Genomic DNA, 12,234 nt, shown 5'->3' with positions numbered 1-12,234 from the left:
GGGGACAAAATGGGCTGCTTTGGAAAAACGATCGGAGACCACCATGATTACCGTATGACCCTGACTGTTAGGAAGGTCCGTAATGAAGTCAACAGCTATGTGGGACCAAGGGCGGTGTGGGATTGGAAGGGGGTGAAGGAGGCCAGCCTTCCTAGAGCGCGGAGTCTTGCTCCTGGCACAGACCGGGCAAGCCCGGACGTACTCTGCTGCATCAGATCGCATGGAAGGCCACCAAAAGTCCCTGGTGATGAGGTCCAGAGTGCGTCTGCATCCCGGGTGGCCGGCAAACATGTCCCCACTGCAAAACCGCAGAACGTAAGTTGTTCGGGACGAAAAGCTTATCCGGGGGGCAGCACAGAGGAACTGTAGTTCCGTTGAGGGCACGCCTGACCTGATCTTCAATGGAGCAATGAATCGCTGCCACGATTCTGTTAGGAGAGATGATTGGTTAAGGTGTGTCGTCCAGGTCTGGGGGGTCATGGAGCCGAGAGAGTGCATCAGCCCTCCCATTCTTCGAGCCAGGAGTGTAAGTGATAACAAAATTGAAACGAGAAAAGAAAAGTGACCAACGGGCCTGACGCGAGTTGAGGCGCTTGGCAGATTGAATATGACAGGTTCTTATGGTCCGTAATAATGACAAAGGGGTGCTGAGCCCCCTCCAGCCAGTGTCTCCATTCCTCGAGGGCCAGCTTGATAGCTAGGAGTTCCCGATTGCCCACATCATAGTTAACCTCAGCAGGAGAGAGCTTCTTGGAAAAGAAAGCACATGGATGAGGGAGGCGATCCTCTTCGAGGCGCTGGGAGAGGACTGCACCAACCCCATGGGCAGAGGCGTCAACTTCAACAATGAAAGGCCGGGAGGGATCCGGATGCCGTAGGAGAGGAGCGGAGCTGAAGAGACGTTTCAAGCGCAGGAATGCCTGGTTAGCCTCCGGATTCCATTTACCCCGACTAGGACGGTTGCGGGTCAGAGCCGTAATGGGCGCCACCACGGAGCTAAAGTTCCGGATGAATCGCCTGTAGAAGTTGGCAAAACCTAGAAAGCGTTGGATTTGCTTCAAATTACGTGGCACAGGCCAATCATTGATAGCTGCCACCTTGGCTGAGTCCATCTCGACTCCAAGAGGAGAAATAATGTAGCCCAGAAAGTGAATCTTAGAAGCATGAAAAATGCATTTCTCAAGCTTGGCGTAGAGCTGGTTGTCGATGAGTCTGGACAAGACCTCCTGGACGTGATGGACATGTTCCTGAGGGTCGGTGGAAAAAATGAGGATGTCATCCAAGTATACCAAGACAAATTTTCCAATAATGTCCCTGAAGATGTCATTTATGAAGGATTGGAAGACTGCCGGGGCATTAGCGAGTCCAAAAGGCATCACCTGATATTCATAGTGGCCGTGCGTGGTCATAAAGGCTGTCTTCCACTCATCCCCTTCACGGATCCTGATTAAATTATAAGCCCCTCGTAGATCTAGTTTTGAGAAAATGGAGGCTCCACGTAGGGACTCCAGAGCGGCTGGGATTAAAGGCAAGGGGTAGGGATGTTTAACTGTAATGGAGTTCAGGCCTCTGTAATCAATACACGGCCTCAAGGAGCCGTCCTTCTTCCCTATGAAAAAGAACCCAGCACAGGCTGGGGACGAGGAGGGACGAATAAAACCAGAATTCAGGGCCTCCTTGATATAATCCTGCAGGGCTTCATTCTCTGTCTGAGTGAGCGGGTAGATCCGTCCTTTGGGTGGGAGTGCTCCTGGAAGCAAATCTATTGCACAGTCATAGGTGCGGTGAGGGGGGAGCGATAGAGCTTTCCGTTTGTCAAAGGCTTGCTTCAAATGTGCATATTGGGGGGGAATAATAGAGTGTTCTTCCAAGAGGTTTACTGAAGCAGCAACCTTGAGTGGAGGACGACGACAACAGTTGTCACGACAGGCCTGGCTCCAGGCAATGATCTCATTCTTGGCCCAGGAGATGCGGGGATCATGCTTTTTGAGCCAGGGAAGGTCCAGGATCACAGGGTAAGCAGGGGAGTCCAGGAGAAGGAGTGAAATGTCCTCCACATGAGTGGCACCAACAGTAAGGGATAGGGGAATGGTCTGCCAGGAAATACGTCCAGGAGCGATCGGTGACCCATCCAACGTTTGAATGCAAATAGGGGGTGAAAGCGGAGCAAGAGGAATATCCCACTTCTTAGCAAAAGAGGCATCCATAAAATTCCCAGCTGCCCCTGAATCCACCAAAACCGAAAGGGAAAGGTGCATGTCCATCCAGGAAATCTCAGCTGGGAATAAAGGCCCTGAAGAGGATTGTGAAAAAACAGCACTACTGACACTAACAGTAGGCAGTGGGGGAGCTCGAGGTGGATGTGGGGGTCTCAAAGGACAAGTAGCGAGCAGGTGACCCGACGCAGAGCAGTACAGACACAGCCCCTCCTGACGGCGCCTTTCCTTTTCCTCCAAGGACAGGGGTGCATGTGGCAGGGTGGGCGCCACGAGGGGAGGACCCATGGGCCGCACAGGTCTGCTTCCTGGGTGTCTCTCCGCTCTCCGCAGCCGAATGCGAGTGTCCAATTCAACTACCGCAGCGATAGCCGCCTCTAGAGACCAGGTTGGTAAGGACATGAGCACCAGGTGGTCCTTTAGATCCTCCGAGAGACCCTTAGCGAAGAGGCAAACCAAAGCTTCCGGGTTCCAGGCAGACTCCGTGGCGAGGGCTTGGAATTCAGCCACATAATCTTGCAGTGGTCTGTCGCCCTGGCGAAGAGAGGAAAGCCGAAGGCAAGTCAAATCCGGGTTGCTTTGAGAAAAACGCGCCTGGAGACGGTCAGCGAAAAGCTGAAAGTCAGAGAACAGCTGCTCTCCTCTAGCAAGCAATACTGCAGCCCAATCCAATGCTTTGCCTGTGAGCAAGGAAAGTGCGAATCCGATCCTCTGTCGAGAAGTAGAAAAACGCTCAGGCTGCAGCTGAAAAGCCAGGGAGCACTGGGCAATAAAGCCCCTGCAGCCTGCAGGATTGCCGTCATACTTCTCCCGGAGAACAAATGGTAAAGTTGAGGGAGTGGTGGGCGGGGCCGCGGTGGTTGGAGCAGGTGTTTGTAAAAAAGGTGTTGTAGGAATCGGTGCGGGAGCCGGCGAAACAGGGGAAGAAAAAAGCCAGGCGACTTGGTTAGTGAGCAGTTGGAGAGAAGATTGAAGCTGGGCGATGGTCTGGGATTGCTGCGGGAGAAGGGAACGAAGGGTCTGTGCGTCTGCGGGATCCATAATCGGGCTCGGTATTCTGTAACGATGCTCTGTAGAGGTGAAAAGGATCCGATGCAGATGCAGGAGTCGCAGGGAGGTAAGTAAACGTACCGAGCAAATCCAGGAGCTGAGCCGTAGTCCGAAGGCGAAGGTAAGTCGAGATCCGGTAAAGGCACTGGTGGCGAACAATCCAAAACGTGAGACAGAATCGTAGTCGAAAAGAGAGCTACAGGGTCAAATCCAAAACAGGCAATGATAGCAAACAATCCAAAGGGCGAGACGAGATCCGAAGTCCGAAGGCAAAAGGTGCAGGCAGAATTCCAGGAAGGCAAAAGAGGGGTGAGAACGCTAGGCTGAGCAACAAGAAGAGAACTCAATACCGAGCAACGGGAATCAGGTACGAATGGTATAAATAACCCGGCGTGCCGCACGGTAGAGCAATTGCAGGTGTGTTAACTCGTGCGGCGGCGCTTGTTAGTAGTAATCCGCTGCTGGTGCGGATTGGCTCGCTTACGTGTTGATCTCCGCTGGCTGGTGGTCGTGACATTTCCCTTATTGTTTTCTTAAAGTAATCCCTAACATAGGTAATTTATACATTTGTAATGGATTGTTATGGATTACTTTTTAATATTCAATTCCCCATAGTCTGTATGTATTCACTATACTGACACCTTTTCAAAATACTTAAATATTTGAGCAGTTGCTATTATATATCAGCACAGTGGTGCATTTGCAGCCTTGCAGCGCTGGGGCCCTGGGTTCGATTCCAAACTTCACATGCTATCTGTGTGGAGTCTGTATGTTCTCCACATGTTCATGTGGGTTTCCTCTGGGTGCTCCGGTTTCCTCCCACAGTCCCAAAACATACTGGTAGGTGAATTGATGTCTGGGACAATTGGCCCTGGTGGGAGTGGGTGTGTGTCTGAAATTGATAGATGGGTCTTCCAACAATTAGCATGCCTTCCTAATTTTTAAACTCTCCACATAATTAAAATCTCACTTTGGTGTGACAGGGAAAGGGAGCTTCTAAATAATTGCTTATTAATACTTTATTGATCAGAGAGAGTATAAGCATAATAGATATATACAGTACATTAATTCATATAGGATAGTTTCAATGCTTAAATATGGGTACAACATGAATCAACAAAATATGAATAATGAAATTACAATTAAGTAAAAGACTTTTATTCATCTTTTCTTTTTTGGTGGTGTTGTATCTTTTGACATAGAGGCATTTCACAATTCCAACAATCACAGTTCCAGAGATGGGAGCTTCACAACATTAAGCTCCAGTAATTAATTTAATTTCTTAATTTTAAAGGCAACATACAACAAACCTGTTGTATCTCAACGTCACACGTTAATATACAGTATACTAAAGAGAATACCCAGATCTTTAACAAAAAGAGAAGGTTAAAGCTGAAAACCCAGGACTGTAGAAGAAAATTAGTTCCACACCTCTTTTAATCTTTACTGAAGATTTTAAAAAAACTAAGCCTGTGCTATTTTTTAAAATTAAATGGCTATTTCACAGAATAAGAATATACTATATTTATGCTGATATAAGAGCTATAGGAATATAAAACAGAACACATGCATACATGAAAATGTGCACTCAGTAAAAAGACAAGCCTCAAAAACACCCTTTTGCTCTTTGCTCATTCAGAGCAGCTGAAAGAAGTGCATCAAGATCATTCCTTGTGTTATTGGAGAAATCTGGAGGAGTTATCTTCCATAAATTACGGATATTATCAGCCTTGCAGGGATGACCGTGTCCATGGTCCTTAGTCACAGCAGAACAGATCTGCTTACTAAACATATCACAACTCTGTCATTGAATCCTGGCATAATGTTTCATTTTTTATGTCTATAATGCCATCACCACAAATCACCTGATACATGCTTTCATGGACATGACCTTGTGCATCAACATGGCATAGATTTAATACTTTAAATTAGCCATTTCTGTTGAAAAAAGCGAACCATATTACCAGGTGGTGAAAAATAGCATAGTCGATGAAATAGCATAGCAGGGGTCCTGTGATAATACTAGTAAAATATAATAAAGGAACTTTATGTACATAATTAAAAACTTATACTTCATTTAAAGTAGAGCTAACATATTTGTGCTCCATTTCAGAGTCATTTCAGAGCTTCACCAAATTGAAAAGAGATATTAAACCTGATTTATTATTACATATTACGTATAAGAGTGTGGCGGCAGGAAACAAGTAATGTACAAGTGTTACAACACTAGAGAAGTGTCCCTTACAGCACAGAAACAAGAGGTGGCAGCACTGAGTCATTCTTTCAATTCAATTATCATGCTAGAAATCGTTTTTATATAAACGTTTTAAAAAACAGACTTCTATACGATTGGTATTATTAATTTATTTGATTTAAATTTTTATGAAAAGCACCTTTTAATGTTAAAACTACCGATTTTCTACAGCTTGGTTTTTTTGGTAAAAATCAGGGTGAGTGCATGCTTGGGTCAAGCACGCAGAAATGTCTTCTCCTCGCGTTTAAGCCTACATTGTTTCTACGGGTTAAAGCATCTTTTCTGCTTTGCCTTAGAACATCGTGTACAATCATAGCTTACCCTTGTATGTCACTCCCTTCTTTTAGACTTCTTCCCAGTTGCTGCTGGAGTGCTGTAACACTCCTTCAAAAAAGTCTCTTAAGATCTAAGCTCAACATACTAGTTCATCCCTTAATTTTACCATCATGCTGTGTAGCTTATGATGTGGGATAAGACCCTTACATACATAATTCATATACACATTAAATAAAGTATATTCTTTACAGGGCTTTATACATAATTTAATAATGACATTTACAGTATGAAGTAACAGTTACAGCAAGAAGGCCTTTTAAAAAATATATTTTCCCTAAAGAGGGCTGAATTCAATCTGTCATGCAGGGAAATTTGTCCATATCTCAAAAAACTCAAAGATCAATGGTTTACATGCAGTCTCACCTTGACAACAGTTTGCATCCTATATGCTATCCCATAATGTTTGCATAGGTGTATTGACAGTACAGTATGTACAGTAGTTGCTAGTGGTGATACAGTGACATTACTGTTGTTAGTGCTTCCTCTATAGGTTAGCATCAACTTCCATCACCAGACCTATCAGTCAAGGAGTTCCTGGCTGCACTGATAATGGAGAAAAAAGTCATGCAGGAAAAAATTAAATAAGAAAACGTTAATGTGAGATGACTGGCTTACAGATGATTGATTGAAATCCAACTAGACTGGAGGCTCCAGAAAGTGGCTCCAATGCAATGCAAACTTCTCCTTTTGATTTTGAAATACACACATATTATGTGTCATGGATATGCTTAAGTATTAATCACATTTACCATGGTTTCCAACATGTTGCAGGGAGATTCCTTTTGTATGATAAGATGACCTTCGAAGTCTAACCTGATCAGATGACTTGATTGCAATATTTAAAGAATTGTAGAGTTTTGTTGGTTTGCATGATTAAATATTCTTCTCAATCAAGCAATACATGCATGCTGGTATAGTCTGGGTCTTTTTCAATCACTAGAAAATTCATAGATAGGATCACAATTTGTTTTTTTACCGGAAAAAAAACCTAGGGCTGCATTTGACAAAACAGAGGAGTGTCACAAATAAGGCTAATAATCATTGTCATGAATCTGTCAAGTTGAGGTTAACTCCATGCTGAAAACTGAAAAAACAACAAGCAACACCTAAGCCATGTGAAATAAATATTTAATGAGTGCATGAAGTCAGAACACTCAATACAAGCTTACCTGAACAGATACTGTAAATACATCCATTGATTTCCCACAGTGCCTAGGGTCTACTAAATTTTAGATGCCTAAGAAGGAGAGAAACACTAGTGAATAACGAAAAACGAGCTGAAACAACATGCTTGCGATCAACTCCAGGTGCTCCAAATCAATAATCATACGCTATCTAGCGGCTGTTCTAGAAACTAGAATCAAAGTGATGGTCACTCGACTCGCTCCATCAATCATGTGGTTTAGAATAGTTTAAAGTGCACCATGTCAATTGATGTAGCTTAATTGGTGTTCACCCCTCTTTTTGCACGTTTCGGAGTGGAAGTGCCTAGGGCCTACGAAACACCGGCCCTGTCGATCACTCTTCTTGTTTCTTTCACAAAGTCTTGGGTATCGTGGACAGAAGCAATACTATCCTGAAGGCAGCCACTGTATCATCATACAGGTGCAATTTTCCTCCCAGCTGTGTGTCTTTGCCTGGATCATATTCCACTGAATCAATATTACAGTAGACATTTCAGATGGCAAATCAGCATGCTATGAAGTACTAGGGCTTTAAAAAACATCCTCAGCACTCATCACAAGCCCTGGTTACTCCTTGGAATGCTTTGATTGTGCTGTCTAGAATATTGAGAACAGTGTATTTTAGGCTTTTTAAGAGCAGCAGCATCAAAAACCATTAAATGTTGTTTTCATCCCTCGCAGAACATAATGCAACCCTTTTGGACTATAAATATCCATTCATTCTCAACAGTTACTTTGCATTAATAATTCAGCACGGGAAATAACAATTGCTGTCTTCCTCCAAACAAGTGAACAATTCTGAAGTGGGAGTTTTATTGTAGAGGCAGACATTGTATTACTGTATATATACAGTATAATATATAATTTATATATACAGTACATATTGTAAATGAGCAGGAGCAGATTCTGGTTTGTCAGGATAGGGTCTTCACTAAGCTCTGAACATATACAGTAAACATGCCATCTGAAAGCTACAGTACATGACCAGCCCACATTAGTGTCAGTTCAGTCTGTTTTGTCTGGAAAGTTCACAATTTCTTTGATTGAAAGTATAAACTTTTTTTTAAATTAGATCACTCTTTCAAAGCTAATGAAGTATTACGATTAAAAAAACATGTTATCTCAAGAACATTTATGAATGAGAGTAGGCCATTCAACTTATTCGGTATTTAACAGCTAATTCTTCAGTTCGTGCAACTCTTGAAAGCAGCAGGGCTTTCCTTTTATATATCTTTTGTACCTAACAATTCTCACTGCCAGCTAATATGAATGAAAGCATGTGGACTGTGGCATCTAACAAATACTGTTATGTTGAAGTAATGACATTATTTTTATAGTTTTCAGTATGCAAATTCAGGCAGACACTAGAGAAAAACAGAATTATGGTATTAGGTCAACTAAAACGGATAACTAAGACCTGTCATTTTCATGTAGATTTCAGCTCTCAGAAAAATATTTCACCACAGGCAATGTTTACTACACAAAAAATCATCCTTTTTTAGAGTAAAGCATGAGCTTAACAAACTGCCACATTTACAGACATCAAATATGACTGTGCTCTGAAATAAACAGCAGAAACTGCCTCCAGAGAGAAGCAGATGAATAGGAGTGGAAAACAGAGGCTGTTTTACCAGGGGGAAGCATCTCTCTTCCTGTGCAGATTAAAAGAGGCAGATGATTCAAACTAGATATTAAAGTGACAATGCAGTTCACGATCACTTTATCAAGATAAGTACTTATACGCAATGCCCTGAAATATTAATTTAAAAACCACTAAATTCTCAAAATGGCAAACTTCCAGTTCTGAAAGACTTTAACAAAAGTGCCTTGGTCCCCAGTAAGGGCTGTCCTTCTCGTGATGAAAAGAAAATGATGTCATTCTAAATCTTCTTCATACATACTTGTCTCTACACAGCTGCATGTGTTTGATGGAGCTGCACTATTACAATGAACCTGAGTAAACCAGAAGAGTTGAGGATGACTTCTAATACTTGTGTTTGCCACCATTACGCATGCAGATTTGTCCATGAACATGTCAAAGTTAAACACAGCCAACAAACTGGAGAAACTGGACAGGAAATGTATCTGAAAGTTGAGGTTTCAAGTGCATGGATTCTAGCAATCCAGTCAGGTCTTCATACCAATGTGGTCGTCAAGCACAGTATACAAGGAACAGATCATCAAGATGATGAGAAACACAACATTTAAAACAGAAGTGCAATGTTATTTATGTGTGTGTATTATATAATATATTCTGATTTATTTTTTACTTAATTCATTGAACATACAGAACACGTGAACAGTCATGTTAAAAAACATTATGCACATAGGGCTACTATGCTTACTGTGCTAAACACTACAGTACCCAAGATATTGCACTATTTAATACAATTTATCTAGTTTCTATGATACAAGTCCTCCACATTGGCAGTCAGACCATTTACAAAAACATTAGTGGCACAGTACCCAAAGCTAATTAAAATATTACACTGCTGCTGTAATTCAGACAATGACACCATGTTTAAGGCACACAAAACGTTCCCAATATTAACAATGACAATTATGTACCCATATATGTATACATGCATACATGGTATGGACAACGTGAACTATTAAATTAACAGCCATACAGAATGCTGCTTACATGCAACACTGCACGAACAAGCCAAAGAACATTAAAGATACGAACAATTGTATATTGCAACTATTGTATATTAGGATTGCCGCATACAGGTTTTATAAAATCAATGAAATACAAATAACGTGTAAATAGTCCATCACCGTTCACAGCAACAATATATAATGCATTGCATATTGTGGTCTGTAATAAATATACACCACTGTATATATCATTACATAGTTTAGCTACTTTTATCAATAAACATGGAATACGGTTTATTTTTTATTTCTATATTTGTTAAAATTTGCACAGTGTGGTTAAACCATGTCTGGTCTTTGGTATTGTCTACAGGGTTATAAAAAATGTTACTGCTCTCCTATACTGTAGTTTTGAAGTACAGTCTCAGTGTGTTCTACTGCACAAGACAGAGGATTTTTTCTCACAAGAAAGAAATGATTGCAGATTCAAAATGCATCATGCAAACAGGTAACTGAACCTGGGGAAGATGGGGAGATGAGGAGAATGCATGGAAGAACATATTTAAGGCTGCAAATAAAAGGAGGTCATTTGGCCCAGAATGCTAACCAATTGCTATTGCTATTGCTATTAATGGCAATGCCAATACAAGGCTTTGCCCTGTGTGCCTGGACATTTCTCTTGACTACACGGATAATAATATTTATCTTTGAGAGATAAAGCTGCCACAACTGGGGCTCTCGTCTTAAGCGTCTCATAGGTGGGTCTATCAGTTTAAATCTAAACTATATTGAAAGATTTGTCGATGATCCATGAGGCAGTTAAGAGTTATGATCATACAAGTGGGCTGGCACAGCTTTTGGATGGTCCATTAGTTCTGCGCAGCTTTAAAGTTTAGGGGCAACATCTTAATGATCTTAACGACTATATCCATACAGCACAGCGGATAAAATGAGGAAACCTTAAGCACCTTGGAAAATTAAGAAAAACATGCATTGTCACTAACTAACCTGTGATGGTCTGTGATTCTATAAGAGAGCAAAATAACTAACTTTAAAATAACTTTTGTGCCTTATTGCTCCACATCACCACTTCCCAAGCAGGTGTGAGGAAGTTCACAACTCACTGGGACTGATATGTAGCTTTTATCACCCAAAGTACCTCAACATACAGTACTTTCTAGTTTATGGGGATTTTCCATACTTTATAAGTGGATGCTGCGATAAAAAAAACTGCAGGAAGTCATGAAGTGCTGCAACTGAGCGATTAGGTAAACTCCAATTTGGTCTGAAGAAAACTGGTGAGGGCCTCTTCTGTTTGTGGTAATCAGCAGTTCCACTGAGCAACCAGTCTGTACACAATGTGTGAACAATGGTGCTATTAGCGTTAGGATCTTATTATTATATGTTACATGGGAAAAGCTCAGCGGCCCTGAAATGTGTAAACTGAGTCATTCAACCATGACATTTTAATAGGAGAATGAAATAAGATTGATGGAAGCACGACAAGTATTTTCACTTTAATTTATGGCCTCTGTGTTAATATACTGCAGTGTACATTTGATACTGCCTACATTTTTTCAAACTGTTTTCAGTTTATTCACAGTTACACAACTGTGACTTCCTCGTTCAGTTACCCCAGATGGAAAATGCATGGCTACAATTTTGTCATACAAACACAGTTAACAGAAAACCAGAAACAGAGGACTTCATCCACATTCAGAGTAAATTGTAGAATTTGAACATCAGAAAAAATCTTTTAGCAATGTCTTTTAGCACCATACATTCTGTAGGTGACGTAATGGGGAGCTGCATCAGCAGCCAGGCTACAAAGGAACACGTAGACGTTAATTCCTTGCTGAAAAGTAAAAATAAAGAAAAACCAAGTATGAAAGTTAATTTCATATAGTAAATGTAAAGTAAATTTAAATGAAGTAAATTTCATTCAGTAAAATGTTCTTTTACAGTTTTCCCTTTGTGTTTAGATTTTAATCTTTTCATGTTCCAGCTTGTGCTTCTTGGAAACTTTTTTAAAAGGAGCATTAAAAAGATTTGAATGCACTCAGCTTTCAGAAGCAAAACGGACTCTCTTCTTGCCTATTTTAGTCGAAGCCCTGCTAACGTACCCTATAATTAGAGATTACACCACTGATTTAAGTAACAAAAGATCAAAAGATACTTTCTTGAGCCAAATCAGGTCCCTTATATAAGGCATGGCTTGAAAGCACTGGTGTTCAAGTTATCAGCAAAAAGCAAAGGCCAGATTCAAATAAAATAAGTATGAAGATCTGTAAAAAAACTCCCATCATCCATGGCAGAGCTCTGTCTCCCTCGGGCTTTTGGCAGGCAGAACATTGCAATGACATTTGGCAAAGCAGCAGTGGCTTGGTGATTGATCAGGTAGGAAAAGAGAAGAAATGCCGAAATCCCAAGGTCTTCAACAATAACAATTTCAACATCTAAGATTAAGAATCCTGTGGAGATAAAAATAGCATTAGATCAGCATTCATTCAAGCAACACAAAATATTTTCAAATACACAGAGTGGGGGAGGGTCTTGGTTTGGAAATTTGTCCCCCAACAAACCATAAAATATATAG

At 41.3% G+C, this 12,234-nt stretch overlaps 1 protein-coding gene across 2 annotated transcripts in view; it reads right to left on the bottom strand.

The window, feature by feature from the left end:
* Positions 1-4,408: 4,408 nt before the first annotated feature.
* sh3bgrl2 (SH3 domain binding glutamate-rich protein like 2) overlaps positions 4,409-12,234 on the bottom strand; it is a 29,972-nt gene continuing 22,146 nt past the window's right edge. For both annotated transcript variants that reach the window (XM_015347954.2, XM_015347944.2), the window contains exon 4: positions 4,409-12,109. In XM_015347954.2, the coding sequence (XP_015203440.1) occupies positions 12,101-12,109 (9 nt within the window). In that variant the 3' untranslated portion in view covers positions 4,409-12,100. The remainder of the gene's footprint in view (positions 12,110-12,234) is intronic.

The sequence above is a fragment of the Lepisosteus oculatus genome, chromosome 2 (genome assembly GCF_040954835.1).
Source record: "Lepisosteus oculatus isolate fLepOcu1 chromosome 2, fLepOcu1.hap2, whole genome shotgun sequence".
NCBI lineage: Eukaryota > Metazoa > Chordata > Actinopteri > Semionotiformes > Lepisosteidae > Lepisosteus > Lepisosteus oculatus.
The sequence above is the reverse complement of the archived record's forward strand: the minus strand, read 5'-3'. Positions and strand labels throughout refer to the sequence as shown.